The sequence below is a fragment of the Pholcus phalangioides genome, unplaced genomic scaffold, assembly GCF_987345545.1.
Source record: "Pholcus phalangioides strain wild (caught in Gottingen) unplaced genomic scaffold, Ppha-v1.0 ptg000024l_1, whole genome shotgun sequence".
NCBI lineage: Eukaryota > Metazoa > Arthropoda > Arachnida > Araneae > Pholcidae > Pholcus > Pholcus phalangioides.
The window spans coordinates 10278618-10292830 of NW_028301616.1; the positions used below are offsets into that span (position 1 = coordinate 10278618).

At 39.9% G+C, this 14213-nt stretch overlaps 1 protein-coding gene across 1 annotated transcript in view; it reads right to left on the minus strand.

The window, feature by feature from the left end:
* Positions 1 to 4856: 4856 nt before the first annotated feature.
* LOC149068719 (equilibrative nucleobase transporter 1-like) overlaps positions 4857 to 14213 on the minus strand; it is a 45371-nt gene continuing 36014 nt past the window's right edge. Inside the window, exons 9-13 of the mRNA XM_089251104.1 lie at positions 13120 to 13344; positions 10166 to 10270; positions 9697 to 9892; positions 7429 to 7549; positions 4857 to 5356 (exon numbers count right to left, since the gene is read on the minus strand). Coding sequence (XP_089107230.1) covers positions 5234 to 5356; positions 7429 to 7549; positions 9697 to 9892; positions 10166 to 10270; positions 13120 to 13344 — 770 coding nt within the window. The 3' untranslated portion in view covers positions 4857 to 5233. The remainder of the gene's footprint in view (positions 5357 to 7428; positions 7550 to 9696; positions 9893 to 10165; positions 10271 to 13119; positions 13345 to 14213) is intronic.

Consider the following 14213-nt stretch of genomic DNA (forward strand, 5'->3'; position numbering starts at 1 on the left):
GTGCGCTCAATCACATTGACTCAGACAATGGTTCAATAACACATCCTCCCCCCGCACCCAGACTCTTGTGAAAATTCAAATGACACAAAAAATAACGATGAGTGACATAACACACACATCGTCATCTCTCTTCGTTGCTGTACTATTTTCTTCAATGAATAAGTGGATCGCGATCCCACTTCCTACAGCAAAAATTGCTTGTCATCATCCGTATCCCCACCCCTTCATTATTTTGTCGGTAGAGTTCAGCCACTTTGTACGCACTTTGTATCACACATAAGAATTTACAAAACGCATTTTTTTTCTTAGACATGATGACAACTACGGCAGCGCCGACTCAAATGAACTATTATCCTCAAGGTGAGTGACGGGTCTTTGTATTCTGTTACTGGCAGCACGATTTTGATAGAAGTTATGGTAATTGCGAACATCTCTGTGAAACCATCTATCTTGATAATGACTTTCAATCAATTACTTTTTCTTTCTGCGTTGAAGGGGGTATGTACATGCAGACAACGACCCCGATGCCGATGATGCCAAGTTACCAACAGCAACAAAACGGTGAGGGTAACGACTTTTAATATCTTACGTAATTTTGTGATCAAGGTCACAGATGGAGTCTGTCTTCATTGATGCAGTTGAAATATTCCGACGTCCTACATTCGATAGACGTCCTCCAGCGTGTTTTGAGTAAACATTAGTTTAATAGGTCCCCATATATCAACATAAAATGATCATCATCATCATTATGTTTTTAACAGACAGACATCAACAATCCTGTTAGGATCAAAAGTTTCATTTTCATCAATTTGTTACTGCATATTGTTTTCATCAAGACAAACACGCGTATCTTTTAATTACACACTCATCAACTCTCCAAAATAATTCGCGTACGTAATTTCCAATGTGGAACAAAGAACTGTGACAAAGTTTGCTGCAAACTCAAAGTTCGATATAACGAGTACGGCTTCTAACGAGAATCTTGCTTTTGCGAGTGATTGTCAAAATATGAAGAGAAAATGTTCTCTACACTTGTCAATACAAGATATATGGAAAACCAGCTGCATATAGAGATGCTGATTTTTTGGAAAGAAAAATTGTTGTGGCGTTGTATTTGTATTTGTATTTGTATTTGTACATACACGGACTCTCAAATCCCGGTCACTCGTAAACCGAACGAGTTCTCTATCAAGCAGATAGATTGTTTCCTCTTGGAGCGTATATATGCTGAATGATGTCGTGCGCTGAATGGTGAGAGCAATCAACTAATGCCTCGTAAATGACATTAAGGCCACCATCTTGCATTAACAAGGGGAGAGGACATCTTACTCTACATATGTATCGTCATCTGGTGTCCTTGATGCAATTTACGAGCCATTAGCTGATTGATGTGTCTCAATCGCACGGCACCATTCAGCATATATACGCTCCAAGGAAGAAATATTCTATCTGCTTCTGTGGATTAGTGGTAGAGCACTCATCCGGCATATGAGAGACCTGAGTCCCCGTAGAGGCAGAAATGAAATTTTCTTTCCGAAAAATCAGCATCTCAACATATAGCCAATTTTCCTGAAACCTTGGATTGCCAAATGGCAGATTTGAAGAAGCAAAAAATATTTTGTTATAGCGAGTTAAAAATTAGGAAACATTCGCTATAACATCAAAACAATGAGCAAAAATTCTAGTTTTTTCCTTGTCTGTCTTCAAGGATTAGACATAGCGACTCTTATCATAGCACATGCTCCTCGCAAAAGTTACTCTGAGGCACTTTTAAAAAATAATGGACGCAGAAAAGTCAATTTTTTTCATTCCCTTCTTGGACCCCCATTTCCCTTCGTTGTGTTTGGACTTCCTCGCCATGCACATGGGTTATGTGATGATTTTATTCCACTTTTGTCTCTTCCAGTGACTAAGGGACCACGGGACCAGAAGTTTAAAGTCGTTTCCAAATGACTGTAAAAATCACGCAAAAAAATTTTTCCGATTACCGAGAAAATGTTTAAGAGTTCACGTGAAGCCCTGAAATTGAGCAGTGATATGATAATTGATACTCATACTTGTACAGTTGGTCGACCAAATCACTTTGGTAATACGAAGTCCTATGCAAAAATATCTTAGGCAATTAATTAACTGCTGTGAGACTCCCAAAAGAAATCAATTTCATGATGAGAGAGTTCTGTTCATTCGGTGATGTTAGAACGAAATGGTCTATAAGTCATTTTAATTCAGATAAAGTAGCAATTTTCTACAATTTTTTAACCTGACTTAAGGGAAAAAAAACGGGAATCCTCTTATATAACAGGAATTCCATTACAACGACAATCTTCCTCGTGATTGCGAACTGTCGTTACAATGGAATTTTACTGTATTTTTAAATTAATTTTCTCAAATATATTTTCTAGGAAATGGCGGAGGAGGAGGAGGAGGATCCGGTGGCGGGATGTCCCAACCCTGCTATCACTGCAGTCCTCATAAGCCGAATCACGTATCGGTGTCTTATCACTTGGATTTACTGAAATTGCCACCCCTCAGAGTGAAGATATTCGGAAAATGATTAAAATAAATTATGTGTAAATTGAAAATTTCCTTCGTCGGCTTATTTCATCTCTGAAATTGGTTAAAGTTTGGGTCAAGAAAGTTTTAGTAAATACACTTATTGCACCAAAGAACGTTTCGAAGTTTCATGAGATAGAAACCGGCTAGGTCGTTTTAAGCCGAATCTTATTATACTACACTCGGCCCTACTTAATTGGATATCAACAATTTCTGCACATGATATCCGATTAAGCGGTTATCCAATTACGCGGAGAACTATTCAATTGCCATTTTTCAACGTTAGTATAGCTTCTATATTGAAAACTGATGAAGGATCAACATTATTAAAGCTTCTCGAATAAATCAGACATCAAAAATGAAATTAAACCTATATTTAATTACAATGATGACAATACCTAAGATTTTTACTTTTCTTTGGAAAAGTTAGAGCCCTCTATTGGCTCAACAGAGAACTAAAGTAGTTAAATGTACGTATCGATATCTTGAATATTTGGAGGCCAATACCTACTCTCAAATGCATTTATCTTAACCCAGTAACATATTTTCGCATTAATTACAAAAATGTTTCATTCAATATAAAAACATTATGCATAGTGGTAGATGTGTATTGACAGTTGAAGTGTGGAGCGTAATATTTTTTCAATTAAAGGGCGAAAGTAATTGAAAGTATCATATTAAGCGGGGAACTTCAACGTTGTCTCCCAAGGGAGAAATTTTAGTGTCGGATAATTTTATGCGTTTAAGCGGGTATCCGTTCATCCATTATCCGATTTAGCGAGGCCGACTGTATGTGTTATTTAGTAAGTACTAAGTACTAACAGGGCCGTCTTAAGAGCAACATGGGCCCCCCGGTCCAAGTGATGTTTTTGAGGCCCTACCTGGAAAATTCTCGAAAATTTCAACCACTTCTCATTTTTGTGAGGCCCCTCTGCTCTTGAGGCGCCCGGGTGGACCCATGCGTTAAGACGGCACTGAGTACTAAGTCAAGAAAGATGGCGCCGTAGCGATGAAGAAAGACACGCCTTTCGTTCCTGCAGCAGCTGCACCTAAGGCGTCTAGAGAGGCGACGAGACTGATTGTTAAAAAAAAGGCACGATAGGGAACAGCGATTGTCCATAGCGTTAATACTGACGTCACATTTCTCTCAAAGGTGGATAAGTCATATTCCTAGAGTTTCACTAAACCCTAGCTGCACCTAGTTTTTAGGTCTTGAATGATTCTCAAAAACCATGATTTGCGATTGCTCTACCAAGTGCATCCCGGATATGTGTGGTACATGGTTGTAGAAATGGAAAAAAATTGAATTTTTCCGACTCAGGTAATTATAAAGAAAATTCTACTGGCCATTCTTCACCAAATTTGGGCAACAAACGCTTCAGATATGATGCGGTAACCTATTAAATACAAATATAGTATAAAACTTCGCCAATAGGCAGTGCTGCAGCTAAAAAAAATCATTCCGCAGAAATTCCACATGTCCCTCTGTTTAGAAAGTTTTAGTACATTATAAATTTACTCATATAAAATTCAATGGACAGAAAGAATCTCGCTCAAAGCCGGTTTTACCCCATCTTAATTTCGAATATCTTAAGAAATTTTTCGTGTACTGCATTATCCCCCAATCGGTTGCTAAAAATGAAGGATGTTCAGAGCTATCGCGAGTTTGATATCCATTCAATAATTGCCAGATCTTTCCTGGCACACCTTCGCGTTCGATAAGGGAGGCCTGGATGGGAGAAAGAGAAGAAATATCGTGCTATAACTGCATTGAGGTACCTTGTAGACCAAAGTTAGACAAATCACAAGAAAATCTAGATGACAGAAAACAATTTTAGGCACCACAAAATGTTTACCCGAAGAAAAAGGTCCAAAATTATGCTTCTTTTGACTTTCTCAGAGCGTTGTGACCCTCTTCCACGTTGGCGGATATGCTCTGCTATAAATTCCAAACATTCCGTGCTGCTCCCGGTCTGCAATTTAGTAACTGCACAAAGAAAATTCTAGGCGCCAATGCCGACTTTTTAGTAGTCATGGCGACCTGGCGCCTGGGATATGTCCAGCCTTATTGTTTCCCGGGTTCGAACCCCACCGTCGCCGCAGTGGTGGTCAACTGAAGTTGATTTTCTGTGGCTCGAGGCATGAATGCGAGCCGATCTCCTCTTTAAAAAGTAAAAGGGGGGAAGGAAGGAGGTTCTCCCATAGGAAATCGTGGAAGCCAAGATCGTTCACCAACCACTTTGAGTAAATTAAATGTTCATAATGAGAAAAACTTCACAAAAATCATTATTTTTTTTTTTTTTACAAAATTCTTTATTAGCCCATATATTCTTGTAGAAACAATTATTCAAAACAATCATGATTGTTACTCCGAAAATTGTAGAAAATATTAAAAAAAAATAGGTGGCGTGTGTGTGTCCTGGAGTATCCCTCTGAGCCGGCTTCGAACCACCAGCTGAACATCATGAGAATATCTCTCCAACAACTCTGTTGTCGTTTTCATTCATTGGCACACTGTTAGTGATTTCATAAATACTTATTTACTGGCTAAGCACGACATCTTTTCCCCATTGATGGCACTCTCTTCAGGATCACTCGTTCCATGTTGGTTCGATGAAGAAAGAATGTAGCGAACCTGTTTGACCACAAGCTTCAAACATTTTAGGAACATGATAGTGTGTTAGGATTGATCGTCAATCGCAGCCTTCTCTTTCGCGATGAAACGCTTCTGCAGTGGCGTAATCAGTAGCAGGAGAGGGTGTGCGCATGCTACCAATAGACATACGCTGTCGAATATCGTAGTCTGGAAAAATACATAATAAATAAAATGTCATAAATAATCATTTTTATGAATTCGGGGATAAGGTGTTCAGAAATCATTTGCGGTTTGTGAAGATCGTTATTAGGAAAACGCTTAGAGATAAAAAGAATAATTCCGGTAACTATTGATAATTTGTGTCTCACCACGGTCATTTTCTGCACACGAGGGATAATTAGACTGGTACCTGCAATTTATTGCTGATTCTGAACGGCGACCTTTTTTTGTGCTCATAGAGAGGGTGGCGCGCTAACCCTTAGGTGTGAGACTCCCTGCTGTAGCAATCTTTTTCGGTGGTCATGTCGCCATTTCTGTTGAACTTTGAGTCAGGAAAGTTTCTGACAAAAGTGAACCTGGTATCGAACTATTTTTTTACAAAAATGTCTCGTTTTTACAAAGTTTTTAAAGCTCAACTTGAATCTAATTTTTTTTACTCAAATCAAGGATTGGAGTTATTTTCCAACTAACTAATTATGTTAGAAAAATTATGGCTATAAATATGTACAAACATTCACCTCACATATTTTTCAAGATGAATGTTTTTGTCGTTTGCGATTTGCAGGAGTGCTTCATTCCCCGCCATATTTTAAGCGATAATTGGCAAATTTTGCCCGCCTTTGACGACAATTAGCAAATTAGCACTTCCCCATACTATATTCATATCGTATAGATTTCTCATGGTCAACGTTTTCCTGTGAAATAAATTGTAATTCACTGTGATTGGTAGAAAGTAGATCCTTATTTGCCACCCGATAACAATTTTTTAGCTATTTTATTCCCTTACTTTCTCTCGATGAGATATAGTCAGCCTGCCCTCTCCTAACCAGATCATCGACCGCCGCTCTGTCTCAATGAAGAGATTTTAGCAGATGGTCGAAGAAGACCTGGGCCATGATGGCGAATATGCGTGTATGTGTTGTCAACCTAACGGAAAGTCTGTTTCTGTGTAATGCTTGCGTGTATAGTGCTGCCATCTGTCGCGAATTTTTCTAATTATGAGGGAAGTTTAGTGTTTGACTATTCGTGTCGTTGTAAGCCTGTTGCTCTCTGAATTCTCAATCGGCTCTCAAAATTGGGAACCTAAGAAAAACCAACTTCAGTGGGCCGGCACTGTGGTGACGTTGGGGCTAAAACTAGTCAGCCTACCGACGTTTCGGGAATACGGGTACAGAATATGTATTTTGATAAAGGTTTCTATTTTTTTAATTGACAGAAGGGAGAGGTCACACTGCCATCTATCGGTAAGATGTTATACCAACGATAGTCCTTCCCGAAATAAATATTTATAACCTATCACACGAATCTGTTACCAGAATTAATTTTTTAAGTTGTTATTTAAGGACACCGTGTGTTGGATTTTCAAGAACCATTTAATGTGACTGTAATAGCAACATTTATCTCTCAGAAAAATATTTATAAAAGTAAACATGGAAAAAAAATCCCGTTAAACATTCGATTGTACAGGGTGGGCAAAAAGTCCGTGGAAACTTTAAATAAAAACCGGAAAAAATAACCGAAATAAAAAAACGATTTGCGAAGTTCCCAGCGCTAAGTCACGTGAATTTGTTTTAAGACAGGAAAAAAAATAACTCAAAAAACAGCCGATAGGTGACACTGATGTACACAAGTCAAACAAAAGATACGCAAATAACGAACAGAATGCCTCCAAATCGTTTATTACAGCAGTACGTGTTCCACATGACCACCATCACAGGGTATAACACATTGCAGGCGAGTCACAAATCCAACAACGACAGAGTGCAGCAGGTCCACATACACGGTTTACCACGGTTAACTGCTTGTGGATTAGGAGCGCAAGTTCTTATAACCGTCTCATCTGCATATTTCCAACGAAATCACTCGTACCGGCGCCACCTATTGCTATTTTTGAGTTATTTTTTTCCTGTGTTAAAGAAAATTCCAGTAACCTAGTGAAGCGATGCTAACCTTGCAAACCGTTTCTTATTTCGGTTTTTCCGGTTTTTATTCATTTTTAAAGTTTTTACGAACTTTTTGCCCACCCTGTATTTCAAGAAAAAATTATAGATCTGTCTTACGTGAAATGCACTCTGTGGCGATAACGTCTCCCAAATGTACAGTGGAAACTGCAATAGGGTGAAGATGGCGGACATCGTACTCATTATGCCTAACAGCTTGCCGAAATGCTCTGCCGGAAACCTTTTAAATAAAAAAGGAAAACTTATTCCGTATTGTATATCAACGATCGGCTTCGTTTATGTCAGAAACAACACACAAAAAAAATCGAATAAAGAAAAATTATTATGCCACAGTTTCGCACGTTTCATGTTCGCGAAGTGTCGCCATCTGTATTCCATATTAAGATTGAAAGACGAGTCCGATGAATAAATTTTCGTGTTTGAATTGTCGTGTCTGCAGAAAGTCACCGGGGATCAAGTCAAACAAACACCGGTACCATAAGTCACCAAAGCATATTTAACAAAGATGTCTAATCAATCGGATTCTCTTGGGACAAGGATTTGTCGTGAAATAGACTAACGACTCGACGTTTCTCCAACACCTGCGGATAGCATCATCAGGAGATATTAGATGAAACCAATTGAACAGAACGCGTGGAATTAAAATTTTTACTGCCTGCCTTGTGAGCAACTGAATCGTAGAAAAAACGGTTCTGTTTTCAGACAGTCTCGGTGATGGTGGACGGCCAACACATGAATGAACAAGAGAACCTATCAAATGACTCTGCCTCCTCTCAGCCACGGAAAGGGGCGTTCTGGATGAATGGTACGCGATTTATCCCATCAAGTAAAATCCCGTCAAGCCGAGACGGTCTAAAAAACAGCCGCATTTTTCCTACATCTCGTCGGTCAAGGTAGGCACCTTTAATAATTCTGTTCTGTTCGTTGCAGACAGTTTCTTGTAATATCCCCTGATGTTGCTGACCGCAGGTGTTGGAGAAACATAATGTCATTACTCGAACAAACTCCCAATGACCCTTCAGTCCGAAGAAGAAGAAAAAAAGATTTATTGCACGACGACCGCAAAAATCTAATCCGTTTTCATTTTAGATTTTATTTCGATACATGAGAAAAAAATTATACAAAAACTTTTAAAGTTGAATTATTGTAAATTCTAAATTGTTATTTGTAGTTGTTTATTGTTGTTGAATTATTGTAGAACTAAAAGAGTGTCTAATATTTGCCACAAAAACTTCAAGTCCATTGATGTTACCAGGAGGTGGATTTATGGTTTTGCCGCCTGTGGGCTGCACGAACTGCGCCGCTCTTCTGCTATTTTCGAATTTTCCTGACCACTCATTTCGCTAATTCTATGGCCTGTGCTATTCCCCCATTCTTGTAAATACGCCTGTGTCTCTAAGCCACTTGTACATACGCTCTAGGTCATTCCGTGCTCACGCAACTTTTTGGTTGTTCACTGACCTATTCTTATACTTTTTGGTTACTCCCACATTAAAACACTCTCTAGGTCAGGGGTTCTCAAACTGTGCGCAGCTGCGCCCTTGTGTGCCTGCAACCTGGTGCGCCACCACTGAACGGTCACCCTGAAAAAGGTTTTTCGAAAATATTCTTTGTCAAACAGCTCTGGGAAGCCAGTAGAACTCGCGAATATGCATCGAAAGGAAACGGGCGCCTAGAGCAGGGGTTCTCCACAGTTCGAGAACCCTGCTCTAGGTCATTCTTTTGGTTACTCACTGACCTGGTCCCTCGCTCTATAGGTTTCTGTTGTGGTCATTCACATGCTTGCACATGAGCTAGGATCTAAACCAAAAGCTTGACCTTTTGGTTATTCACATGCTTGCGCACGTTCTAGGTCACTTTTTTGGGTCAGTCTCATGCTCACACACTCTAGGTTTTAGACACACTCACACTTTCTGTCAATCACTGACAAGGAGAGACTGAAAAATCTCTAGGTAACTGGTTTGGTCACTCACTAACCTAGTCCCTGCTCTCTGGGCTGAGGTAGATTAATGGTGGCCTATACAACCTTTGCCACCCTTCCGCCATTATACGAATTTTCTTAGCCACTCACTCCTCAAATTTTCTGCCCCCTCCGTAGTTGTCGCCTTGGCCGGCAAGTTCCACCTGCTAAGCCCTCGTCCCCATCACGTAAATACACCAGTGGATGTTACAGAGACGGTATAAATTTCAAAGATCTGGGTAAATGGTTTGCTTTAATACTCTGCGTAGTAGTCTTTCACGGCTCATACAAAAAGCTACTAGCACAGCTATTCCTGAACTGCGCGTGGCTCTACTCATATAAAATTATTAAATTATTTACCTAATTTATAACCTAATTATTTATTACCTAATTATTAAATTATTTACCTAATGCGTAAATAAGCTGTCCCTATAGAAAGCAAGAACGTCCTGAATAACGTGACGAATACGATCGAGACCACTATCGCCTCGCCGGCGTTGAAATATTTCGCGACCTGAGCGACCACTGCCAGCAGCGAAGTCAACGTCAATGGCCAGAAATTCGACTGGAGAACTTTCAGCCGCCGTTTTTCAGGATCCGTCTCTATTTTAAGAGAAGAAAAACACAAGAGAGGACAATAAATATCAATAAAAAAAACGATTAAATGATTACAAAAAAATCGTAATTCTTTTGGAAGAGCCATATTACGATACATAACAAAAAGAGATATCCTTAAGATTTTTTTTTCATCCTCCAATGGATAATTCCTGTTCAAACGAGACAAATAGAGATTCGTACGTGAAACATTTGGAAATTTAGTATTATTATTATTATCCAAAATGATCATGAAAAAAGGTCTAAATAGAAGAAGGTTACCTTTTGAAGCTTTAGCCACTTGCCAATCCATGAAAATGCCTCCTAAAGGAGCGAGAAATAGGCCGGACACTTGTAACAGCCCGTACAGCTCACCGTAGATATCTCCTGAAAAAACAAATTATATAAAACACGGGTATATAACAACTTTTTCTCTTAAATAATGCTTTAGGTGGCAGTTGAGGATGAAAAGATTCTACGTTAAAGAGTCATGGTCTATAACAGTGATTCTCAACGTGGGCGTTTACGCCAACTTGGGGGCGATGGAATGTTCCAAGCGGGGGGGGGGGGCGATAGAAGCTACGGGTATAACATAGGATTCTATGGGTTAGATTGCGTTGGAGGCGATGGGAGAAAAAAAAATTCTGAAGAAGGGGGCGATGGAGCAAAAAAGGTTAGGAAACTATGTTCTAGACTCTAGCTCCAGAAGAATTACTTTGAAATGTTGAAATGTTTCGTTCATGTCTGTGGCAGATGTGGATTCTTCAGTCCCCTTATTCAACCCGTGGAATCAGAAGAATCCACATCCACTACAGATATAGTTCCAAACGAAACGATTGGAAGTCATGGTTCCTCTGGACCAGTGCTGTTTAGTCTTGAATTTTCTCACAACGGTTCTCTTCATCTCGAATATTCTAAGTAAACCATGGTTGGTAAACCCAATCTGCTAAACTGGACGAAACACTTGGTAGTTATATTTCCTCTGGACCACGGACCTTCGGTAAAGTTCTCGATACCTCGAATCTTCTTACTTAACCATTGTTGAATAGAATCCATAGCTGCCACAGACATTAACGACCATTATCCTCTGTACCACAAATGTTTGGCTTCGATATCCTTACCATGGTCTCCGTAAGCTCGAATCATAGAAAGGATACAGCCCCCTCCCCCTTCAGTGAAAAATTTGTATTATTCACAGAGATAGGAAAGCGAAGATGAACATTCGCCCCTCCCCTCGTTCGAGGATTCTGTATCCGCTTATGTCACGAACATCCTAAATCATAGTCTTGGCCAGGCTTCAGAGGAATCCACACCTCACACACTGGTCAAAACGTTTGAAAATGATGATCCCTCTTAACCACGGGGCTTTGGTACGATCTCTGATACTTCTTTCGAATCTTCTTTCTTAAACATTGTTCAGTGGAATCCATATCTTCCATAAACATGAATATATCGTTTGGAAACCATGAGTCTAGTGGACCACGGCCCCTTGGCTTAAATATCATTACCTTGGTCTTCGTTTCGTCGAATATTCTCACTTAAATTCTTTGTCTAGGACAGGGCCGTAGCATGCCTTCTCTGGGCCCTGGGGCAGACTCTTTCTTGGGAAGGGGGCCTCCCTGAAAGGGTTGCAAAAGGATTATTAACCTATTATGCAAAATAAATGTACATTTTTTGTAGGGCTCCCATTCAACTTGAGTCAGTGCCCTAATCTCACCACAAAGAGCAACAGACCTATAACAGTACAAATCTTCAATCATTACACTTCACTCACAGTTCGAAAAATAGATGGTAGCACTATAACAGGCATTACACAGAAACAAAATCTACGTGAGGTTCATAACACGTGCACGTACATTCCAACATGTACCAATTTTTTAGAAGTTCCCCAGAGGACGAGGTGCATGTGTGGTTTAGTAGTAGTGGTAGTAGTGCCCCAGCTTTGCTACGGGCCTGGTCCAGGGTAGGTTTCAGAGAAATTCACATCTTCTAGACTGGTCGAAACGTTTGGAAGTGATATTTCTTCTGGATCACTAGTCTTTGTCCCCTCATTCAACCGTGATGAAGGAGAAATATCACTTCAAAATATTCCGTAAAGTGTTAGCAGATGAGAATTCCTCTGGATACCTACCCTGAACCACGATTGAGTTTAGATATTCGCGTTAATGAGGACTAAGATTAGGAAATTCATCCCAAGTGGTCCAGCGAAATCGACTTCCAAACGTTTCGCGATGTCTGTGGCAGATATGGATTCCAAGATTGAACAAGAAGACAAAGACCAGTAGTTCAGAAGAAATATCACTTCCAAACGTCTTTACAAATGTGGTGACAAATTTGAATTTCCCTGGAGCCTGTCCTGGACTGTGTCCGTAGTAAATTCATAGTCCAGAGGTATCCTCATTCCCAAACGTTACGTTCAATGTGGCTGATGTGAATGCCCTTGAATCCGAACCACGGTCGAGTAAGAATATTCTAGGTAACGAAAACAAAAGTATGGCGATTCACTGTGGTGGTCGAGTGGTTATAGTGACGGACTCGCGATGCGAGGATCCGGGTTCGAACCCCACAGTGGTGGTCGGCTGAAGTTGGTTTTCTGTGGTTTCCAACTTCAAGGCGCAAATGCGAGCCGATCTCCCCGTTAAAAAGTCTCGCCACAGAGAGCAACAGTCCTACAACGATAAATCATTCAATCATAACACTTCACTCATAGTTAGAAAAAAACTGGTGGCAGATGGCAGCACGACACATAACAAGCATTACACAGGAACAAACTTCACGTCAGGTTTCACTACACGTACACACACATTCCCGCATGTACCGATTCGTTGGGGGGTTCCGCGGGGGGTTGTGGGCGGGGTGCATGTGTGGTGTAGCAGTAGTAGGTAGGGCTCGTAGGTAGGGTAAAAAAGGGCTCGGGGATCCATGATGTTCTTAAGTCAGCCACCTCGTTGGGCAATTTGCCTGTTGTGGCGTTGTATTTGTATTGTATTTGTATTTGTATTCAAAGTTAAAAAAGCCGTGATCCAGAGAAATTATGTCTTCCATAAAAAATAAGTTATGTTTTTTAGAAGGATAAACAAGGATATCGACCGACAAAAGAGCGGTGGTCCAGAGGAATTTCCAACGTATGCAGCAGAAGTGGATTTCTCCGGATCACGATTCTCTTGATTCGAATCTCTTAACTTCGACGACAGCTTTTATAAGAGGTAGAATAATTTCAAAGCTTTATTGTTAACCTTTGGTGGGATCTTCAAAAGTTCTCTCGCTCCACAGATGCAAGGTACCAACGAAGATGATCGTGTAGAGCAGAAGCCAACAGAACCAATACTGGTGCATCGAGTAAGATAAGGTGCACAGACTCCTGGAGAGCGGAATCCCGTCTTTTAAACCTTCCTCCTCTTTATGTTGCACGTCTTTTACACCATTTCCGTAAGCTTCCGCTTCTTTCTGTGCTTTTGATCCTTGAGGGAAGGAAAAACGTACAATATGGCAACGCATTATACTCAAGTATTAACAGGTTGTAAGTTGAAGTTTTAGAAATTAAACTCATAGCAAAATTGTAAAGAGAATTAAATGTTTTCTTTTGAGTGAAACATTCATTCCGAAGTTACACTGTCACACTTATCATGCACATTGTTTTGTCATATGTTTACTCTAAATGAGAACATTCTTCAACCTTTTCCGAGCTTCGAACACTATCTATGAACATCAGAAGAAAAAAAAACATTCCCACGCTCAAATTAATATCAGCTCAATGTCGGTCAGTGAATACACGCTTAAGTGGATTACTTAATTGGGTTTTCAATCAATAACACACAATAAAGTACGGAGTCCAGCACAAACATCAAGTCATCTTAAATGCATCAGGGAGCAGCACCAGGTTGAAAATTCCTGCTTTAGAGCAGTGTTCAACCGCTTGGTCCGTAGAAAATTTCTTGCTGCCCCGCGAAATATTCTGCCCAATCCGTATATAGCTTCCACATAATTTTATATTTAATAAATGAAATACAGTTTATATATTGATTTTTATTCCTGTCTTAGCCATCAGCAAGTCCGCAAATTATTTTTCTTGTCGATTTATTTTTTTTTGCCGGTCTTCAAATTATTTCTGCTATTTAATGCACATTTTACCGGTCCGCGAATCATTTCTTTTACTTGTTCATTTTTTTGCCGGTTCTCAAAAAATTTCCTCTATCTATGTGCCTTTTTACCAGTCCGCAAATTATTTCCCCTATCTATGTACCTCTCTCTTGCTAGTCCTTAAATTATTTCTCTCGTTTTATATTCTTTTGTCGTTCCGCATATTACTTCTTTTATGAATGTTTCTCGC